Raw genomic sequence first — 21,857 nt, forward strand, 5'->3', positions numbered from 1 at the left:
AAACTCTCCAGTGGTATCGATGGTACTGCGTAGTGCATTCGTTAAGGCATCATCGAACATGTGGTTCCACTTGGGATGTTTCTTGTCATATGCTCCATCGAGATGCTTCATAGCATGGGGGACACATCATAGGAAAGACTTGATATGGGCACTCCAACTATAGTAGTTGTGTGATGTGAGTTTTGGAACTGGCTCAAGTAGCTTTGCTAGGGTATGAAAGTTGTATTGCTTGCCATCATTGTCATCGTGGTTCGAGTCAGAGTCAGTTTCTTCATCAGCATTGTCGTTGATTGCCTTGGTGTCTGACTCGTTGGTGGCCTCATTATCAGCGACATGCAGTTGTGTTGCCTTGCCCTTTCTTCCTCCTTTGACCTTGCTTGCTACGGCTTGAGCTTCAGTTTCTTGTACCATGTTATTGATGGTCCCGGCTAGCTCAGTTGGTAGAGCTTCAGACTCTTAATCAGTTGAAGATTTACAGGTAAAACACAACTGTTTAGGAGCTACTAGCAAGCTCAACTTTTCAGGCGTATAACAGTTGTGTGTCTTTGTTAATTGATAGGTGCTACAATGTGAACATATATATACTTGATTGCTATCTTCAGCCCATACTAGATCATAATGAACTATTTTTCATATCACCCCAGTGTTGTCGCCTCCTGAGCATTGCCATCTCCTGAGTGTTATTGTTGAAGTACTTATATGTCCCACATGCATATCGATGCATGTTGACATGCAGCTCTGACTCACCAGTGTCTCGCTTGTGCTCCGCAAACCACGTGGTTCAGTTTAGGATGCCGACGCATCTTCAACTACAGCACAGTGCAGTCGAGCCAATCCGAGCGCGGATTTCAAGGATGTTAGGCCAGGATTGAGTCCACAATCACTCGATTTTTTCTTCCTGCTGCGAACAAGTGGAGAACAACACCCGTCAAAAAATACATTCACCATAGTGTTGGTCTCTACACTTCTTTCATCTTTCACCCACCTGCGCCAACTCGAACGTCACGACAAAGGGACAAAACACGCTATAGTGTCTGAGCCGTGCGACTGTATCAAGGGCCTGCTCTGATCGCAGCTTACAGTCGCAAAAGGAGCGGGCGAAACAGCCACTGCACGGACCTGGTCGCCTGTCATGCCACCTCTGTAAGTCTCATCTTTTTCAACATCATCTCGACGTCTCTGCAGCAACACCATCACACCTGTTGAAACTTTACAGATACATGCTGAACAACCGTTGCGATCATGTCGCTGCTTCGAGCTCTGCAACGTCAGGGCGTGCTCTCTGACCTGCCTCTTCCTTCTCGTCCTCCTCTCGATGGCGTCGTCCGTCTTATCCCACAAACACCCACTGACTCCTCTGCCGGCCTACCACCCTCCTCCTCCACCTCCGATGCCTTCTTTTCCACCTCCTCAACCACCACTCTCGCATCAACTTCCCCCTCCTTCTCCTGCAGACGAGACAACCTCACAGTAGGCACCCGTGTCATCATCGCCCAAGACGCAGACCTTCGAGGTGAAATTTCTGTAGGGAGCGGCACACTCATCCACCCCAAAGCAACTATCCTGGCCCTTCAAGGTCCCATCTCGATCGGCTCGAATTGCATTATCGAAGAGACTGCCATCATCGTCAATCGCAAATCTACGCCTATCAGGATCGGCGACAATAACCTCTTTGAAGTAGGATGTCGGGTGGAAGCGGCTTCGGTCGGGTCGTACAATGTTTTTGAGATGAGAAGTAGGGTGGCGCAGAATGTCAAGGTTGGGTCGTACAGTGTAGTGGGTGCAGGGTGTATGGTGCTGCCTAAGCCGGTGAGCGATACTCAACTGCAGAGTTTATTCGACAATGATGATGATGAGGAGGAGGCAGAGTCAATACGAAAGCTCAGCACAGATGGAGAAGGGGTAGAGAATGGTGCAGAAGAGGAGAAGAAGGGGGAACAGGGAGAGGAACAAGTGTTTGAAGAGCTACCAGATCAAACCGTAGTATATGGAGCAGATAGCAAAAGAAGATTGTGGAGCGGACAAGGTGCACAGCAGCAAGCAGCGTTGCATGCAAAACATCTCGATTATTTGAGAGATGCTATTCCACGCGCGCACAAGCTCAAGATCATTCAGGGTGTCAGAGCTTCGAATCCTGCACCGGCGTCGCAAAGCACAATACAGACACAATAATATTGAGCCCCAACCGGGCGACTCTTTTGTGTACCAAGACGTGGTGAAAGCGAGGAGAAACACCTTTCGTGCGTGCGAGCGAACAGCGTCAAAGCTTTGAAGCATTCAGGCCAAGTCGGCAGCCAACAGGATCGACTCTGCGCCGATATATGTGAAGCTTCTCTCTATCTCTCTCTCTCTCTCTCTCTCTCTCTCTCTCTCTCTCTCTCTCTCTCTCTCTCTCTCTCATGTATGCATTTCCGCTCCAACAAAGGTTAGAAATGCTATTCCAGGGAGCATTAACCTGCAATGTATGTTAAAGCCAACTCTCGAGAGACAAAGAGCGAATAGTGTGAATCTCGATTTGCGTGTTTGGTGTGACGCGCCCGATCCCGATCCTGATCCCGATCTTGATCTTTGACTCGACCCGAAGTTGGGAGCGAGCAAAGGTGGGGCACAGACTCTGTCGCTCTGGCCTCGAGAATTCTGACACCTTGTCATAGCCCCACCTCACCACCACTTCTTTATCGACCGTCCTATCTCTCGCCTCGTCTGTCGTTCATTCTCTTCAGGACTACGCGCAACACCAACGCCAGACACTCGAACACTTATTACTCTTATCATCAACCGCCCCCGCACATACATTCAAAATGGCTTCAGCAGCAGGCTCCCGCTTCCAATCATTTATGAACCACCCTGCTGGGCCCAAGACTGGTAAGCTTCCCTTCCTCCCGCTTCCCCCTCTGTCCCTTCTTCCCGCACTACTAGTACCCCACTTACTAACCCTCTTCTCCCCCCTTTTGGCGAGGTAGTGTTCTTCTGGGCCCCCCTAATGAAGTGGTGCTTGGTAGCAGCAGGATTGAAAGACCTTTCTCGACCAGCCGACAAGATCTCTGTCTCCCAAAACGTCGCTTTGGCAGCAACCGGAATGATCTGGGTTCGATACTCTCTCGTTATCACCCCGGTAAACTACTCTCTCGCTGCGGTCAACTTCTTCGTTGGTTGTTCCGGATTGGCGCAGCTGTATAGGGTTTGGGATTTCAGGAAACAACATCCTGTTCAAGCTGCTGTGGCGGATAAGGCACATGAAGTGGGAAGTAAGGTCAGCAATGAAGCTCTGCCTATGACTACCAAGTAAACAGCCCTCCGCGAAACGCAAACGATGATGGCGTTAGTCAGACTTTCAGCACAGCATCAGCCGCACATCTTTCAATATGGGCGTGCGAGGAGGTGTGTGACCTTTCGATTTTCCGTCTCTTGTAACATATTCCATACAGCTAGCGTTTGATCCCGATGCATTGATTCGTATTCTCCCGTTTGGTTTAAACGCTTCAACAAGCCTGTAAGCGATTCTGCTTTCGAAGTGGCCTCAGTATCAGCTCAGGCTTCCTCGATAAAGTCGGAAGGTGCACGTCATACACTCACACTCGCAGCCTTTAAACGTACCAGGGCGGCAGGAAGCATCGCATCACCTCGTTCAACACTTTCATCTTGAATGCTTTCTATTTCTATCCTCTCTACGATCTCCCTCGAGTCCGATTTGCTATCACATGTTCGTCGTCGGCAACCCCCCCATCAGAGTCACATCTTCCACCGGCCCCACTCCAGTACACCTCAGCACCTCCTCCACACCTCCTTGAACCCCCTTCAGCGCCTCTTGCTCTTCAATACTCCTCGTTAGCATAAACCCAGCATAAGCTAGGGAGTTGATCGAAAGATTGCCCACTTTCCCCTCACTGCCTTCCTTCCCTGGTAGCCCTTCGAATTCTTCTTTGCTTCTTGGGATTAGATGCATGGCGCGTTTAGTGATGAGGATGTTGAAACTTGGTCTACCCTCCTTCTTTTCCCCCTCCGGCGCGAACATACGCGCGCGGAATAGAGCGTCTAGGAGACCCATGAACTTGTTCCCGATATACCTTTCCATGTCAGCCTCCTCCTTAGCTGCAGCTGGGGGTTGTAGGAGAACGACAAAGTGTTGCCAAGGCAAAGGAAGGGCGTGGACGCTGTCTTGTTCCTTTCCATCTCGCTCTATTCTATCTAGTAATACTTCCACTGGAACCTTGTATTCGCATTCGGTGATCTTTTCTTGTTCTTCCTTCGTCAATCTTCCACTTTCTTCCGCCTCTTCAGTAGTAGTGTCGAGCGGAGGACACTGTACGAACTGCAAATGGCGATGAGGCTGACTCGCACCCGACGTAACACCACAGTTGTAAAACGCCAATAATTCCGTTCTCATACTCTCCCCCTTGTGGGCTGCTACAATCCTGTACGCCAAAGCCAACGTTCCTGGCGCCGGGGGTAAATCCTGAGAAGCAAACTCGCGTGTGACCATTAGAAAGTGCTGTGGGACAACACAGAATTTGTTCAACAACACTACATGGTCTTGACCAAGATCCTTCACGTGTAGGTTCGGGACGTAAGGTGGTGCAAATACATCTTGCCTGTTCTGTTCTGCTTCGCCTTTCTGTTTCGCTTCCTCTTTGGGCGGCGTCGAATCGTTAGCTTTTGGCTTCTTTAGGAGAGCGGGTACGGTGCGAATCTGCCACAAGATCCCGGTTTTGGAAGATTCTTGAAGAGTGATTTTTTGGGAAGGATAGAAGAATGCATCGCTCTCAGTTATGGCGGTTGTGAATCGCTTCTTGACTTCGGAAGAGAGAGACTTGAGGTCTGAGTCAATGATGGACATTGTTGTGAGTGTTCTTCTAAGGAAGGGGTGCCACAGGGTGAAGAGGGAGATCGCGGGTCGGCGTAGCAAAGGAAGGAAGGGGGTGCGTGGAGCAGATAGCATGTACAGCCGGTATGCAGGTTGAGGAAAGGAGGACGAGCAGGTTGGTGGTGATCAGAAGAACCGAAGTGGGAGAACAACACCTTTGGCAACTCAAGCTCGGGATGACGGTTTGTGCGCTGAAAATTGCTCCAAATGTTAGCTCACCTCTCACCACAATTCAATTTTTTTTGGGCCGTGTTCTTGTCACTACGAGTGACCGCCTTGTTCCCTCGGCCACTCATCTCCTTCAGGCAGTATTTATACGAGCACTGTCAAGAGTGTGTAATCGAGTGCTACCAAGCATAAAAAGGAATGGAATGTGTTGAAGGTATCCTTTGCTGTTGCTGCTGCTGTTGCTGCTCCACCTTCGTTGCCCCAGTTGTGTCTGCAAATGAGTAGCTTTCGCTCCTCGCCATCGTTCCATTTTCTTCCCCAGTTGGACCTGACCGAGTGAGATGCACCTCAGTAGACCGGCTACTATCGGCCTCACCCTCATCGCCCCTGGTGGAGGGATGGGGAAGCGGACTCCTCCCACCCATCCAATTCGTTCCTTTTGGCAGCAAATCCAACGTCTCTCGACATCTCCTCTCCTTATTTACCTCCACCGGCGCTGACATATGATGCGCAAATTGAGAGGTTGTAGGAGAAGCAGCAGGAGAGCATCCAAACAGCCGTTGAAATCGATCTTCTGCCGCCGTCCTCCGTCTTTCCTCAGTTGCTGCATTGTCGGATGTGGCGAGGGTCGCAAGAAAAGACAGCCACGAGCTGTGAGAGCTTCTGCGGTCCTCCGATACTGGTTGGGCGGGGTGGGAGGTGGATAGGGTTGAGTTTCGGTCTGGATTGGCGGTAGGGGTGGTGGTGATGGTTCTTAGTGGAGTAGGTTGTCGTGCTTGGGAGGAAGTTTTAAGGAAATGATGAACTTGGAATGGATAGGAGATGCTTTCTTTGGCAACATGTGTGCGGTTTGATCGGTTGGAGTGGGTGGGTGAACTTGGGCGTAGGACCAGATCTCGAAGTTGGTGTGGTGTGGTTGAGGCTGGCTCCTTCTTCTCCTTGCGAAAGCGGAAGAAATTTGGCCACCTCTGTACACCAGGGGCAGCGGTGAGATCGTCTTGAAGCTTCTCTTCCACTTCCTCGCCCCCCACTCCCTCTCCTCCCTCTTTTACCTCTTTTTCCAGTCTCGAATCAATAAGTGTTGCGTAGAACACAACCAACAAAGCAACCAGTAGAATCGCTAACCAGATCCCAACCAGAACGAGAAAAAGGATTCTCTCGTCCCTTAACCTTTCCTTATAACCCTCGATTGCCCTCCCTACCACCCCCTTCCCCTCTCCATCCGCTCCCCCAACCAACGCCTCTCTCACCGGCCTCAACAGCACCTCACCCCTCTCCGCTCCCACCATCAGCACGTCCTCCGGTACTCTATCAAATTCCACATGCGAGTTCTCCTGAATCCAAGTGAACGCCTTTTCCACCCCTCTAACTTTTTGCCCTAATATACACTGCACGAAAGTCTGTAGTGGAGCATTAAAAGGTGTTCCGCCGAAAGTTGTGGTGAGTGCATCGGTTATGCCATCTAGAAATTCGTTAAGGGTGGTGTTCAGGGTGTTGGTTGTGGTGTTTACCCAGGCGAAGACGTGGGTGTTTAGTTCGGTTTCGATATCTGATATGATTGCATTTGTTGAGCGGGAAAATGTGGCGGATGCGTTGGCGGTGTGGGAGTTTACGAGAGATATGACGTCGGAAGAGAGATGGGTGAGGGAGGTGTCAATGTTGGAGGCGTAATTAGCTGTCATTCGATGGAGAAGGAAAGATTGCAGCGAAACCGAAAGCAACCCTAATAATCCTGTAAAGAGACATGCGAGGGACGCTGGATGAGTTAGGAAACAAACCAACCACGAAATCCTATCTTGAGCTCTCGCCGTCCTGAACCCTAGCCTACCACAAAAGGTTTGGGCGAAGGAAGAGATGAGAGGGTGTCGAGAAATAGTTAAGAGCTGGGTGAGATTCTCCTTTTCCAACACTTTGCCTTTTTCCCCTGCGTACCTTGCTAAATATACCTCTTTGGTCCTTTCCACAGCTCTCACCTCCCTTCTATACCTCCACCATTCCCAACCAACACTAACAAGCACCACCAGCATTGCAACCAGAGCTATAAAAATTAGTCCCCACTTTGCGACCCTTTCAAGTTGCATGCCCAGCTCATCAAGTGGCTCCATATTTACCCGATCGCAAAAAGTTATGTTCTCCATCCGAGGTGGTTCGAGCAGGCTATCATTGAATGTCCACCCACCCAAAGTTTGGTTCACTTCCAACTTCATCCGTTCAAACGGCCCTTGGATGATCGCATCCATCTTCTGCCTGAGCTCGTCCAGTGTTGGAAGTGTTGCATTTAGCTTTAGCAAGCCATCCTCGATCTCATGTGGCAGGGTTATATTCGTCAACGCTTGCAAATTCGGAACCGGAATATTGGGCGGGGTAATACGTTGTCCGAACACCCCTACAACATCATTTATCCCCGATATAGCTGTAGAGAGGAGAGTGTTTGCTCCAGAAACAGATTCTTGTATAGCCGCACGTATGCCTTGCCCAGCAGCAGTTATTGCTTGGGATATTAATTGGACTGCTTCAATAAGCACTGCGAGCGAGCCTCGGACTAGGAGCTCCATAAAACATAGGAATAGGGACCGGTAGGAATCGATAATATAAGTCAAGACTTTTTCGATGGCGGTTAGGGAGAGGGAAAATACGCGAGCTGCACCATGTACGCTGGATGTGATAGATTGAGATAAATGGACGTTCGCGGTTGTAGCGAGGAAGTGCGGGAGCGAGGCGGTGAGGGAAGCGACTGATTCGGCGTTGTGACATGCTGAGAGCAGGGAGGCTTTTGTCGACGCGACAGAGTCTGAGGCGTTGCGAGAGGAGGAGAGGAGACGGAATGCGACAAAAAGGAGGGAGATGAGGGGAATGGATAGTGTTGATAGGAGGAGGCGTGAGGGGAGACCGAGGAATGGCTTCAGGGTTGGTGTTTGGGGAGGAGGAGGGGCCATGGGGGCGAAGCTGTGTTGTCTGTAGGGTGGACTAGGTATTGGTTGTTGCGGTTGATATGATGGTGGTTCGTCTGTGTGTTGTTCTGCTGTGATTGGCATGATGTGATGTAAACAGCTCTGACTAATTGGACGAGAGATATGCTGATAGGTAATAGGGACGGTCAGTAACGATTGTAAGTGGTCAAAGAGTTGATATGGTGTTAAGAGCCAGCCTTGGAGGAACGTCGAGAACCGGCTGAGTAGCCTTGACGACCTTGTACAGACACCTCCCCAAGTCTACTCACCCCTTTCGACGAGACTCGAAAGGCATAGCAGTACAAAGGGGAGCTACAGCCGGCGACCCCTCCTTGCGCCTCCATCGAAGCACAAAGCTTGGCCCAAACCACACATGTCCAGAACGAGCTGTCGAGAGTCAAAGGGGTTTTGCGAAGGTTCCCTTTGTCGTTGGTAAAAGCGAAAATGCTTTGTTGGACAGCTCGGGTCATGAATTCCGTTCGTGCGTAGGGAACAAAGGGCCCATTCGTTGCCCACCCCATCACCACCATTTCCACTGGACACTCCTTGCTTTGTTCGTCTATCCTAGCTTGGCTTCTCAAACCTATGTGCTTTCGTGGGAGAAGCAGTGAGCAATCGTCGTGAAGCATCCACATGCAAGTAAGATCAATGTACCACAGCCAGGGCGCTGTTTTTTTGTTTTGTTTTGTTTTTTTTTTTTTTTTTTTTTTTTTTTTTTTTTTCCCGGAGAAGACGCACATACATATTGATTGGACCCTCCCTATATACAGCTTGGGCCGAGGCGGATTTCGAACTCAGCTGCATTCTTCCTAACAACCACCACCAAGCATCTTTCTCACCCCACACTATCCCTCCATCACCTCAGAATGCTTTCTTCTCCCGGTCTACCGCACTCAAAGCATAGCATACGATGATCACAGCTCCCCAAGCCCACACCCTCTCTTTTCAGCAAGAATGAAATCCTTCTCGGCAACCCTGACAATCGAACAACAACACATCCAGCAATGCGCATACGCAATCTTGCATCTAATCAGCTTCGACCGCTTATTGGGGACCGTAAAGCCAGCATATGTCTCTGTGTTGGGATTGCAGGTTGTAAGTCATCCTCACCCTGCCTCCTCCTACTCTTCGCTCACATCCGAGGAACTAATTCAAGCATTGCATTTTATGTGCCGCGGGTATGAGTGTAGCCAGCGATCTCAGATCCTCAACTAGACGCAATTCTTCTTTCCCGGGCTGCGGAGCTAGCTAGTTTGGTCAAGGGTTCAGAAGGGTCGAGGAAGGTGGAATTGAAGGTTGAATTCAGCATACCCACTCATCCGAAAGCACGCACAAGTGGGGGTGGTGGTGAACATAAGGGAGCTGGAGAGGCTGGAGGAGGTGGTGTAGGGGGGATGGCAACCAACGCAGCATCCTCGATAAGAGCTTGGGCAACTCCGTGGTTAGCCTCAGCTTTTTCTGGGGGTGTTGGACAACCCGCACACCCATACACTTGCTCTCCTACACCCATTCCTGAGGGTAGTGAGGTGTTTGAATCTTGGTCTATAACTTTCCAGCCCTCCTCTCCAAAAACACAAGACAGCTCACAAGAAGCGCAAAAAGAACTCGCACGAATCACAAATCAAATCCTAACCTACATCACCAACCACAACTCTCATCTGCCAACCACATCCTCACCCTCACCCTACCCCTTTCACATCTCGCTTCACACTACACCCTAACGCAATCTACTACAATTCTCATGTCTATATCATAGCCACAACTCTTTCTCAACCCGCGCTAGAACCTTTGGCAACCTTGCCTTATACAACGCAGTCAACGTTTCTGTTTCTCTCCATAATTTCTTCCCATCCTTCTCCTCCCCTTCCACCGGTTCCATATCTAAATCAATGAGAAGAGCGCTCTGTTCGCCACCATAAGCGCGACTAATCCCTGTATCTATGAGTAGAATACCGGTATCGCATCTTGTGACGAATCCGTCAAAGTGTGGTGTATGGCCCATTACGAGATGTCGTACTCCCAATCTCTCCCTTGCTTGTTGTGAGGTAGTGCAAGCGAAGGGTTCGGCGTCGGTTGCATAGCCACGGTACCACAAGGGGCCGTGCTCTGACCAAAGATGTTGCTCCTCCTCTGTCGTGTTTCCTGGAAGTGACGAAGAAGGGTTTTGCTCTGATAGTCCTTTGAGTAGAAATCTTTTCCCGACCTTATTAATGTAGTCTACACCCTTGCTAGCGTACTCGGGAGTTATGCCTCCATGAACAAACGACATCTTTGGCGGCTTATATCCCTTCGGCAAGCCAGGATGTGATTCGGGTAGAAGCGAAACAGAAGCGGTGACGTTATAGTTCTCTAGCCAATCTCGTCCGATCCAACCCTGATCAGAAATAGCATGTCTTCGTTCCATCAGCCCACCAAACGACTCGATATCTCCTTTAGTAACGTACCTCCAATCACCAATCCCGTTCATGACTTCATGATTCCCCAACAAATTCACTACCTCTCCACCAGCAAGAGATGCTTGTGTGCGAAGAGAGATGAATAGCTGGTAGAGGGGGATCGTGTCGTCGCCCCTATCAACTATGTCTCCGGTTGATAGTAGGACATCGTGCCCTCCGGTCCATGCTACTGAGAAGCCGGAGGCGGAGGAGAATGAATCGGAGGCGCCGGACATTGGTGTAGTAGAAACGACTCCAGCCATGGACAAAACGTTCAATGCATGTTGCAAATCCCCATGTAAATCAGCAACAGCTATTGTTCGACGTGAAATGCGCATCCTCCCATCCGCCAGAGGAGAGGTTGGACCGGAGGATCCATATGTGTGACCCTTCTGCATTGGAGAGAGAGCAAGGTTCGGGATGGCGCTGGTGGAATAATAGTATCGATAGGAAGAGTAGAAAGCCATTGCTATCAATCCGTATAGGATGAAGCGTGGGGCTGGGGAAATAGGTGGCATCCCTGCTGACTGGGGTTTGATGCGATTGAGTTGGGGCGGAGAGCTGGTTTTCCTGGTGAGTGTTGCTATTGGAGGTGGTGCTTCTACCGTTATGAGCAGTTACGTGCAAGATCGTTCTGATGTATGCTAGTGGTTGGTGCCGTGAAACGGGCGCAAGGTGCTACGGGAGCGAAGGAAGTGTATGCCTCTGAGTAGTCACTGGTAGTTTTGTGGACAGCGAAAGTGCGTGTTCTTGAAGAAGCCTTCCAGTCGACCAGATCAAGGAGACTCCTGTAGCGGATTCAAGAGAAATATGTGCAGAAAGCTGCACCCAACACCAGCTCCAAGTCCAGCTGTCGAAGGTTGAAACGATGGTCAGTTGTGGTCGGAAGGAAGAACCAAGGGTCCTCAACACACGTGTTGCTGTCACGTCTGGTCACTTTCTCGTGCGAATACATGCCGCACGAGAGAGTTCGGATTCCTATCGTTCCTTTGTACGGACTCCCTCTAGATCCTCCTTGCCGCATTCCACTTGGTCACTCCCTTACAACGTCCATATAGCCTGCACATGTAACAGTTGCTCTCTCAAAACGAAAATATAAGGCTCGTAGTTAAAAATTATAGACACCACTTTGTTGAGGCCACGATCAGGCTCCCTTCGTACAGGTGTGTAGCAACTGCAATGCCTATCGTATTCAAGTGGACTAAGGCTACAAACATGAGTATATATATCTTTACATCGTCTCTGAGAATATCGAGCAGCCTTAGGTGAGTCGAGTGTCTTTCCTGCAGAGCTCCTGAGCCGTTGTCAAGTCAACCTTGATGCATTTCACATGCCTGAGTCAACTCGTGAAGAAGCGGGCGTTTGCTTGCACCAGCTTCGCCCTGTCGGCATTCTGGATAAACCCTGGAAATTTTCCGACGTCTCTTCAACTCTCGTGCACGCGCCGCCCGCTTGCAATGCAATCCTCTCAATTCTCCCCACCCCACACACATCACACAACCGACGTCAATACGGATGATGAAAAGCACTGTCAAATTGCTCGGTGACTAATACCAACAAGATGTAGGAAGAAGGAAAGTGAATGGCAAAAGAGTGACTATTGGAGTTGGACCTAACCAGAGTGATTGTTTTTCAAAAGAGTGTGTCTGTGTCTGTGTGTGTTGTGTGACCGGTGAATAAAGAAAGTGACCCTGAAGAGAATGTAGCGAGTGTATGTGTGTATCTACGCTAGAGTAAGGCACAAAGGAGTGTTATTAGAGGAAGCCAGTGTGGAGGTGATGATGTTCGAGTCGAAGCGAGGAGGCGAGAGAGTCCATTTCGGCGCAAAACTTGGGGTATAGCCCTCTGCCCAGTCACTGTAAAGCGAGCGATGGACAAAGGTTCTGAGAGCGAGCGGGAGGTGTGGTGCTCAACGATGTGAAGCAGTCTCAAAAAACGTCGTGAAACGCTTGATCTTCTTCAATCGAGCTTGATGTTTGTTCTCTTCGCTTCCCGACAGACTCGGTGAAGCAGCAGAACGACGGTTCAATTCGGTGTTCGAAGATGCGGAGAGAGCTGACAGCCTTCCACTGGGAGCTGAGAGTTTGGCGGCTGCTTTCTCGATCGCATCTTTCTCGCCCTCGCCTTCTTCTTGAGTTGGAGAAGCGGTGATGGTGGTGGTGTTACTGGGCGCATTGGCACGAGCAACCGTGTTAAGACTGCTAGCTGTTGTAAGCTCGCCAGTGGAAGCTTTCGAACGCATCGATACACCGCCGCCGCCTTGACCGTTACGACGTTTACCGAGACGGTTAAAGGGGCGGCTGGAAGTCGAAGAAAGAGACGAGGATGGCGGGATACGAGAAGATTCTTGACGTCGCAACAAACGATAAGTGTCAACTACGCCACGAGCAAAGAGGTTGGTACCCTTGCCGCCATTCAGCTCAGACTTTAGAACGCCATCAGGACCGGAGAGTTCGACCATGTCCCAATCGTCGTCCTCATCACTCTCACGAATAGCACCATTGCTGGGACGTCCGACGGCAGAGGGAGCCATCTTGCGTGGAGCTGCGGATCGACTGGCGTAGGAGCTGGCGGGTGAGCTTTGGACTTGACTTGCTCCTGAGTGATCACTCTGCGAGTCGGAGGTGTTGGTAGTGCCATCGCGGCTGTGAGATTGGGCGGGGTCGTTCTGGATGGCGCCTGCCGTAGAGGAGCCGGCGATCGAGACAGCCTCCATACTGGCCTCGTGTTCCAAATGAGCAAGCACAGCAGCAGCAGCACGAACTGCAGCTTCGTCGTCTTCCTCTTCGGCAATCGAGACGTCGGCGATCAAAGGCGGGGAAGGTTGAGGGGGTGCAGTTGTAGCAGCAGTACTGGGCTGTTGTCGCTCCACTTGCGCAGCTGACTTACGATCAGAGGCAACAGCACCAGCAGCGACACCAGCTACAGCAGTCGTCAAAGTGGCTGATGATAAGCAAGGCTGATGCATGGTCTTCTCTGACCCAGCCGGCTTGACAGGTGATCCCGGCACGGCAGCGGCAGCATCGATGACACCATCATCCGGCTGATCAGTCGATAGAATGGAGATGATCGACTCCGAGTCCTTTCGCCCTCTGAACGAGTAGCCATCAAACAAATTGCTATGTTCCGACGCCTCCCTGTCGTCCATGCTCTGATCCGGTGTCGCCGCAGCCACCGCACCGCCTTGACTGAAGGGAGCATCTGCAGTGATGAATCCATTCTCTGCATCACCGGTGCCACCTTCTCCTGTAGCTACTGCCGCTGAGTCGGTGCTGGCGTCGACCTCATGTGCAACAGTCGGCTGCATCTCCAAGAAAGTCTCGTCGAAGTTCTGAGTGTCAATCTCGTTATCAGGATCGATGGGCGGGATGTAGGGTGGGATGTATCGCTTATGGAAAATGTGGTCCCACTCGATCATGCTGAAGTAGGGGTGCTTCTTAATTCGAGGCTCCTTCATACGCAGCTGAGGGTTCCTCTGCAGCAAACCACGAAGGATGCTCTTTGTGTCCTGATCGAGCACACGGTCTTCAGGGAAGACGAGGGGATCTCGAAGCACCTTGGCATACATGTCGGCATGCGTGTCGGCCCAAAAGGGAGTGATGCCAGTCAACATCTCGTAGAGCATGGTTCCAAAACTCCACCAGTCGACCTCGTACGAGTAGGGCTGCCCTTGAAGCACCTCGGGAGCCAGGTACTCAGCAGTGCCGCAGAAAGTTGTGGTCGTCTCGCGTTCGTCCATCCAGCGAGTGGAAGGAGATCTCGAAGGCAAGTCTGATACATCGTCTGAAGCCGACATCCAATGAGGTGATCTGGACTTGGGCACGTTGGTGCTCGAGTGCGAGCGACCAGGCGAAGTGGGAGGAGGCGTGACACTGCCAATGGAACGGTTGCGACTGCTGAACTCTTTCGAGAGACCAAAGTCTGAGAGCACAATGTGACCATCGGCACCGATAAGCACATTCTCGGGTTTGAGATCACGGTAGATGACACCGGCCTTGTGTAAGCCTTCGACACCTTCGACAATCTCAGCAGCATAGAAGCGTGCACGATCCCTACCGAGACGACCCCATCGCGAGAGCTGTGTTGCCAAATCTCCACCTGGATGGAAGTCCATGACAAGGTAGAGGTTGTTGCGATCGTGGAAGGACCACCAGAGACGCACCACAAAGGGATCGAGCACATCCTTGGCCATTCGCTTGAGGACAGCTTGCTCTGTCAGCGTGTGCTGCAACTCTTGGTGTGCCAGCACGTGCCTCTTGTGGATCGACTTCATGGCATAGAGACCACGCGATGACGAGTGTCGCACGAGCAAGACTTTGCCGGCACAACCTTTGCCAAGGACGCGAATCATCTCGAAGTCATTGACGGTCACCTTGTTAGAGCCTTTGCGACGACGGTGAGAGCGGTTACGATTCGACTTATCTACACCACCTTGCCTTTCGGTATTGGCTTCCTCCGAGTCGTCAGCATTCTGCTCCTCGGGGATCATCTCGATGTTGGTGTTGGTAGAACGGCTGTCATCAGCAGGAGCACGCTTATCAGATGAGGCAGTGTCCATCGAGCCAGATGGTGATGTGACAGTAGCACGGCTCAGTCTTCCTGCTGGTGTGGCCGAGGCGCGTGAGGACTCGTCAGCAGAATCGAGATCCAAGTCGTCTTCAGTGGGAGCACCATCTTCGAGATCAGATTGAGCCGGAGCGAGGCCTACATTGGTGTTTCTGGGTGCGACGGAGGACATGACATGCTCGGCGAGATCGCTGCGTACTTTGCGAACGCGGCGTTCCACTCGAACACTCTGGAAGTCATCGGCGTCAACACGAACAAAGCGCTTCCAAGCCTTGTGCTCTCGTGTGACAGGCTTGTTGGCGAGAGCAGTAAAGTAGGTGGCGAGTTGAGTTGTGGTGGAGTGGGATGCAAGCTTGGACATCTCTTCCGGCTGAGGCGAGAGTGGAGCTGAGGGTGGCGGTGATGCAGCATCAAAACCACTGTCGCCAGGTGCAGGCGAGGTAGGCTCGCCAGCAAAGTTGGCGAAAGTGGCACGACTCTTGGAAGCGCCGGGGGACAAGGTACGAGAGATGGTCTGGAAGAACTTGCGTCCACTGAGCTGGGGTGCAGATGATGTAGGCAGAGCAGGCAAGGCGGGAAGGGAAGTGTTGGTTATGCTTTCACGAATCTTGCTGTCCATATCGGTGATATGGTTGGCGGAGCGAATGAGGGTCAGGTTGTGTGTGGGTGTTGTGACATAAAGGGCGTAGGTGGCAAGGACTTGTTTGCGCTTTCGCCCTTCCCGCTTGTCCTTGGCTTCGGCTACACTGATGCTCCACGGACCATCAGCATTCCGACCGAGTGCAGCAGCAGCTGCAGAGTCTGTCAAGCCGGCATCGGCGTCAAGGTCAGGCAGCCTTGGACTGGCATTGAGCGAGGTAGAGTTACCATGTTGGTCAAAGAGACCGCGAATGCTGGTAGGATTGCTGGCCGAGTTGCCAGAAGCACCATTTTGGCTAGGACCGCGCGATGAGAGCTCTCTCAAGCCAGCAAATGTGCTGAACTTGTTGTGGCTAGTGATAGGAGAAGCAGGGCTGGCGGGATTGGCCGCTTGAGCTACCGAGGTCGGCATTGTGAAGGAAACCTGCGCTGGTCAATGACAGGTGCTGAATGGCAGGAAGGGGGCTAAGAGTGGGTCAAGAAGGGGGATGCAGAATGCAATGTAGAAGCTGGCGAGCGCGCAGTGATGAATGTTACGGAAAGACGTGGAAGCCCACACCAACTTGGAGGTCGATATGCTAGCTTGGCGGAAGTTCAAAGAGCCAGATGCATCAAGAGTCGAGAGAGAGAAGGCTCGAAGACGGACGAGCTGGAACTGGAACTGGAGCTGGAGCCTGAATGCAGCGCGGGGCCAAAGCGGATGAGAGAAGAAGCTCGGGCAAGATCGAGGAGGGAAACGCAATGAGAGGTATACGAAGCGGCTGGAAATGCAAAAGGTGGTGAAGCGCTGAAGGTATCGAACGGGGTCAAGAAGGAAGCTGAAACGGTCGGTCTGTTTGGGCGATGAGATTGGTAAGCAAACAGAGCTTGAATCGCTGCGGGATTGTTGATTGGAAAGAGGCGAGTCGGGTCGATGAGAAAGGGTGATGAGCAGCTCTGGGCGCTTGCTTTGTATTGGTTTGCAGGCCCGCTGGAGCTCGTCCCTTTGTGTTTTGAGACGGTGTCTGAGAGGGCGGGTTGAAGAAGATGCTGGTCTGTTGCAAATACCAAAGAGGAAAAAAAAAAAAATGGCAAGATAGAGTCGGAGAAGGGGGCGGCGAGGATGGTGAGATGAAGGGTGATGAGGATTGACTAATGAGGATTGACTGATGAGAATGGAGAAAGGCAATGCGTTGCGTTGCGTGCAGTTGCAATCAAGAAAGCAGGAGCAGAGAGAGAGAGAGAGAGAGAGAGAGAGAGAGAAAGAGAGAGAGGCAGAAATGCGTGTGTATGATTGTGATTGTGAAGAGACAAAGGGGCTCGAAGCAGGCAGTGTGTGAGTCTAGGCGAGAAATAATAAATGATTGAGATTCGGGCCGTAGGTCACAGTTCTTTCGTTCTCCAAAAAGTGTGTGGGCAGATGGTCAGTCAAAAGAGCGGGCGCAAGCTGCAAAAAAAAAAGTGGCCTGAGCTGCCAATAAAATCAACACACACACACACACACATACATACATACGCCCAGCAGCAGCAAGCAGAGAAGCGCAGTGCAGTCGCTCTGTCTCACACACACACGCCGTCCACACTCTTGACTCTCTCTGCTCAGAAGAAATGCTTTTCCCCTTCTCCTTAACTTGGCGTCTTGGTCTGGGAGATATTGTCAATCTGAACGCAATTCGGCACCGTTTGCCGTCCCTCGAGCCATCTATCGTTCTCGCATCCTTTGAAAACACCTTTCGAGAGTCGATCGGGAAAGGTGGCTCTGTTGCAAGGCAATGCATCGATCCAAGGTTCAAAGGGGAGAACGCGGAAGAAGAGCGACAAAGTCAAGTGAGATGAGATGCGGAAAGCGGACGGCATCCTTCCATCTTGATTCGCACTCTCTCTCTCTCTCTCTCTCTCTCTCTCTCTCTCTCTCTTTCTCTCTCTCTTTTGACTGGCCTGGCTGATGCACTGCGTTGCCTTGCGTGTGGGCGATCTAAAGTGCATTCACGATCAAGAAGGGTCTGCAGAGGTGCAATCGGTCGGTCATCATTCGGCCGGTCGAAAAGCTTGTGTCCACGCTTGCGGCAAGACGGTAGTGATAAATTAACGCTGTAGAGATGTATGAGACTGAGAGGGCAACGTGAGATCTTGGCTTGCACCTGTTGTTCTCCTCTTCTCTGTGACGCTCCTTCTGAGCAAAGCTTTGATATTTGCAACCAGCCTGGCTTCAGCTATGCTTCCATGTGGGAGATCGCGCCTTGCGAGTTGGCTTAAGATAGCAAGTCTTGGTCAAGTCGATCACGCTCAATCCGCCGGTCAGAGAGCCTTCCCTGCGGAAATGCCTCTTTCCTTCGCCTCGGATGTGTGACAAGCGAGGCGAGAGAACAGATTGTCGCTTTTTCGTCGCTTTTCTTCTTCTTTTTTTTTTTCGCACCAAAAATAAGGTTTTGAAATTCGTGCCAAAATTCCTTCACTTTCTATAATCACACTTCTGTGCACGACGCATGCATCCAACCCAAAGCACGCCTCTCTATCATCACACTTGACTCACATCACATCTTCAAACTGTCACTGAAGCGTTTTGGAAATCGCCGAGAGTAGCAAGTATACAGAACGTGTGAGAGAGAAAGAGTTGCGACTGACGACAACAAAGACCAAAGCAAGGGAATGTCTCCCTAACAGGAATCTTCCCTTCAACTAACTGGAGCGATGGGTCCAAGGAGATATATAAAGGGCGCATCATCAACGACGCTGTCCATGTTGCGCCACCTCAAAACCCATCCAAAGCAGAAAGACAACTGGTATCAGCATCGCCAAAGCTTTCGCCGAACAGCTTCTTTTGTCTTCCTCTCGCCTGGTCTCGCTCCCATTCTCGATCTCGTTCGCGCTCCAACTCGCGCTCTTTATGCATCTTTTTCTTCATCCGCTCCTTCTCCTTCTTCTTGTTGCACGTACACATGGTGGGCAAATTGACTGATTCCAAGTGTGGCGACTCGGAACAGCTCTCACCTGGAGAGTTGGTCGATTCGCGTTCGTGCAACGCGTCCTTAGCGATCGCCAAGTGTGAGAGTACCATTCCATCTCGAGACTGCGAGCGAGATGTGCCAGAGGTCCACTCGTCCATGCTCAACGATCGTACACTAGCCCGCAGCTGTGAGATGGATGAGCGCGAACGAGAAGCGTCCTCATCTTCCATCTCGGACACTTCGGCCGAGCTGGTCGGATCACGATGATGACCGAACCCCTTCTGCGCCTCAGAGCGAGTAGTGGCTGATGATGCTTTGAGTTCGCAATCCATCTCGCTCTCAGCATCCGTCATCTGTGCTGAACCCCCCGAAGAAGTGGGAGCCGAAGAGTCTGTGCTTGACGCCTTGATGCGCTGTCGCAACGATCGGCAGAACCGACACTTGCTCGACTTCTTCTTGGCATGTCCATCTCTGCTCAGCGATCGCACTTGCAGCTTGTTCGAGTCATCTTCATCAAGATGATCCGCAACAGCATTTTCGCGCTCACCGAAACTCGATCGCATCCTCGGCGACATGCGATGCGAGGGCATCTCTTGATGGTGGAAGCTGGGTCGACGAGACGAATCTGGCGTTGTTGCTTCCGACATCGAAATCTCGCCGCTCGAAAGTCCACCAAAGAGACCAGCTGTAGTTTGAAGCGGCATGTGCTTTTGCTCCCAGTTGACCGTGTGCGCCGTCTCAACAGAAGACGAGAAGTTGGCCTCATCTGCACAGTCGGTGTTCTTGGGCATGTTGAGTTCATGATCCAAGTCATCAACTTCATTGACCGACACTTTGCCCAGCTTGGATCCGCCGTTGGGTTGCTGCTGTGCCAAGGGCCGAGAGCCAGGTCCGGAAGAGGTAGCTGAGCCATTCTTCTGCTGGTGGAAACTTTCGACCATTTGCTCAAAAGGGCCCAGCTCAGGGCTGGTGCAGTTGCTGCTGATCCAGCTAGTCTCGTTGCCAGGTGACTCGGTGTCATCGCAATCGCCATCGCTGCTCAGACTGCTCCAAGGGTCGACCGAGGAACATCGCGAGGAGAGAGGAGAAGAGGTGATACCCACAAGACCAGACCAGCCAGGAGACGATGCAGAGGCGCCGTTGTTGCTGCCACTGCCGATGCCTGTACCATTCAATGCTGCCGTAGTCGGGTGAAGGCTCGAGATCCGCGAGGCATCCTTTTCAGCCGTCCTCCTTTCCAAGCCTAAGCGACGTGGCGTCGACTGTGCACTGGCGTCAGCAGCGTTGACCAGGATAGGCACTGGCTTGGCCCATGTTGGACTGCCAAGACCATTTGTTGTCAGGACAGGCTGTGTCCTGCGAAAGTCGCGCGTTGCTTTCCATGCCGATTCGGTGGGAGGAGATGCATCTCGCAACACTTCCATAGCATTGTGTGCATTCTCAGATGCCAGTGTTGCGTCGATGGACGACGCATTCGTTTTACGTTGCTCTGCTGCAGAGTCCGAGCCGACAGCAAAATAGTTGACGCTTGACAGGGCACCTATTGACTTGTGCAGGCTGGGGCTGGGCATGGGCGTGGCATCGGGTGAAAAGTTGCCCAAGGCCAGAGGAGTGGTTTCAGCGCTGGAAACAGTCTCCTGTGAGGAGAGGGGAGCGAGGACGAAAGTGACCTCGGGTGCCAAACTGTTTTGAAGACCACCAAAGGAACGAAAGCCGTGGACTGGCAAGCTGACCTTCTGAGACGAGACAGGCGATTGAGAACACGGCGAGTCGAGACCGAGAGCAGATGCCTGCTGCAGTGACGACAAAGCTGAAAAGTGGAGCGACCTGCCACTAGCCATGAGACCCGACTGTTGCTGGCGAGGCTGATATCCGATGGCGGCGGTATCCGTGCCATTCTTGATGCATGCCCAGTTCTCCAGGGAGGGATCACGGAAGAAGCCAACATCGGGAGCAGGCTCTTCAGCCGACTCCATAGCGACATAGCCATCGTCAGTAGAAGAGGCGTCCTCGTCGTTGGCATCATCACCGTTGTAAGACGAGCAACGAGGAGGGAGACTCATGTCGAACTCGGATCCTCCCTGTGTGCACTTGATAGGACGACGGTCATACGATTCGCCTGAGAGGACATAGAACTCTTCGGGAGGTAAATCGTCGAAGTGGACATGGCGAGAGCTGTCGTGCAAGACGAGGCTGCGGGGAGGAGCAAACGATGTTGGCAAAGAGTTCGATGCAACACAGTCCTGGATGGGAGCGGGCTCGAGTCGGCTAGCGGCCAAATTGGTGGTGATCGACGAGATGGGCACTGAGGCCTGTCGCTTCAAACATGGTGCACGAACACAGGTGGCGGTGCGAGCGGGAATAAGGTGATGACGGATTCGGTCCACTTTGGGTGAGAGCTGAGCAGCTTCGACAGCGGGGAGCTCAGGATCAGCATCGGCAGTGTCGATCGGTGTCAAGATGGAGGTGCAAGTTTCGATGCGAAGCTCGTTTGGAGGAGCAGCTGGAAGCAAAGATGACTCCATGGCGAGCGAAGAGGTGCGAGAGACCCGACAAACGTCGACGCAAGAGATGAGAAGCGGTGATGATTGCTGGTGTCGTTTCGCTCAAGGAAGAGTAGACAGCGACTTGATGCGTTGAAAGCGGTACGAGCTGATGCGTGCGGCTAAGGCGAAAGGCACAAGGCTTTGTCGAGATGTTCTCAGAAGCAAGACAAGTGCATCGTGCCTGTGTTACAAATGTCGTGGGATCAAGGTAGGTCGAAATTGTTATGCTTTCGGCACGTCACGACGGCAAGGAGGAGGAGTGGTAATGAGAATGCGAAGGAAAGGTTCTTGAATGCTATGCAAAGGGGATTGGGGGGAAGAGATCAAGCTTCAGAAGCCGTAGCTATTTGGTCGGCGTCACAAATCGTCGGACATGGTGGGCGGTGAAGTGTCGATGACGGGGCAACAGGGGCTGTGGGTGATGAATGCGAGGTGATGAGAGAAGCCTCAGGGCGACCGGAGGACAGTATGAGGCAAGGAAACCGATTTGAGCCAGTTGATAGTCGCCCGACACTAGCAGGTCGATTTTTGCGGATGCTGCGGTTGTTGTTGTTGTTGTTGTTGTCGTCGTCGTCGTCGTTGTCGAAGCGCGAAGAACGCGAATCGTTTGTCGACGTCGATAGAAACAAACGAAGGATGAGATAGGAGGAGCCGGAAGGTGATGTTGTGAGGGAAAGGTGAGGTGAGATGAAGTAGGCTGAGAAAAAGGAGCGACAATGCGAAGAGCTCTCGGAGGGCCGCCGACAAAAGGAGGAGGCATC

The 21,857-nt window shown here is 51.9% G+C and overlaps 8 protein-coding genes across 8 annotated transcripts; 3 read left to right on the forward strand and 5 right to left on the reverse strand.

Annotated features, from left to right (window-relative positions):
- Nucleotides 1–1,242: 1,242 nt before the first annotated feature.
- On the forward strand, nucleotides 1,243–2,172 carry UHO2_03895 (uncharacterized protein; the record flags this gene model as incomplete). Its single annotated transcript, XM_041559852.1, has 1 exon — nucleotides 1,243–2,172. The coding sequence occupies one exon, from the start codon at nucleotides 1,243–1,245 to the stop codon at nucleotides 2,170–2,172; it is 930 nt and encodes a 309-aa protein (XP_041415786.1).
- A 629-nt stretch (nucleotides 2,173–2,801) lies between these two features.
- On the forward strand, nucleotides 2,802–3,289 carry UHO2_03896 (putative FMP43 - protein found in mitochondrial proteome, uncharacterized; the record flags this gene model as incomplete). The annotated part of the gene is made up of 2 exons (XM_041559853.1): nucleotides 2,802–2,865; nucleotides 2,961–3,289. The coding sequence occupies 2 exons, from the start codon at nucleotides 2,802–2,804 to the stop codon at nucleotides 3,287–3,289; spliced, it is 393 nt and encodes a 130-aa protein (XP_041415787.1).
- Nucleotides 3,290–3,697: 408 nt separating this feature from the next.
- Nucleotides 3,698–4,837, reverse strand: UHO2_03897 (uncharacterized protein; the record flags this gene model as incomplete). Its single annotated transcript, XM_041559854.1, has 1 exon — nucleotides 3,698–4,837. The coding sequence occupies one exon, from the start codon at nucleotides 4,835–4,837 to the stop codon at nucleotides 3,698–3,700; it is 1,140 nt and encodes a 379-aa protein (XP_041415788.1).
- Nucleotides 4,838–5,211: 374 nt separating this feature from the next.
- On the reverse strand, nucleotides 5,212–8,067 carry UHO2_03898 (uncharacterized protein; the record flags this gene model as incomplete). Its single annotated transcript, XM_041559855.1, has 1 exon — nucleotides 5,212–8,067. One exon carries the CDS (start codon nucleotides 8,065–8,067, stop codon nucleotides 5,212–5,214), a length of 2,856 nt encoding a protein of 951 aa, XP_041415789.1.
- An 870-nt stretch (nucleotides 8,068–8,937) lies between these two features.
- On the forward strand, nucleotides 8,938–9,704 carry UHO2_03899 (uncharacterized protein; the record flags this gene model as incomplete). Its single annotated transcript, XM_041559856.1, has 2 exons — nucleotides 8,938–9,078; nucleotides 9,174–9,704. The coding sequence occupies 2 exons, from the start codon at nucleotides 8,938–8,940 to the stop codon at nucleotides 9,702–9,704; spliced, it is 672 nt and encodes a 223-aa protein (XP_041415790.1).
- A 29-nt stretch (nucleotides 9,705–9,733) lies between these two features.
- Nucleotides 9,734–10,936, reverse strand: UHO2_03900 (uncharacterized protein; the record flags this gene model as incomplete). Its single annotated transcript, XM_041559857.1, has 1 exon — nucleotides 9,734–10,936. The coding sequence occupies one exon, from the start codon at nucleotides 10,934–10,936 to the stop codon at nucleotides 9,734–9,736; it is 1,203 nt and encodes a 400-aa protein (XP_041415791.1).
- Nucleotides 10,937–12,327: 1,391 nt separating this feature from the next.
- UHO2_03901 (putative serine/threonine protein kinase B-related Ukb1) lies at nucleotides 12,328–16,035 on the reverse strand (the record flags this gene model as incomplete). The annotated part of the gene is made up of 1 exon (XM_041559858.1): nucleotides 12,328–16,035. The coding sequence occupies one exon, from the start codon at nucleotides 16,033–16,035 to the stop codon at nucleotides 12,328–12,330; it is 3,708 nt and encodes a 1,235-aa protein (XP_041415792.1).
- A 2,319-nt stretch (nucleotides 16,036–18,354) lies between these two features.
- Nucleotides 18,355–21,075, reverse strand: UHO2_03902 (uncharacterized protein; the record flags this gene model as incomplete). The annotated part of the gene is made up of 1 exon (XM_041559859.1): nucleotides 18,355–21,075. The coding sequence occupies one exon, from the start codon at nucleotides 21,073–21,075 to the stop codon at nucleotides 18,355–18,357; it is 2,721 nt and encodes a 906-aa protein (XP_041415793.1).
- Nucleotides 21,076–21,857: the final 782 nt, after the last annotated feature.

This window comes from Ustilago hordei (genome assembly GCF_900519145.1).
Source record: "Ustilago hordei strain Uho2 genome assembly, contig: UHO2_contig_07, whole genome shotgun sequence".
Classification (NCBI taxonomy): domain Eukaryota; kingdom Fungi; phylum Basidiomycota; class Ustilaginomycetes; order Ustilaginales; family Ustilaginaceae; genus Ustilago; species Ustilago hordei.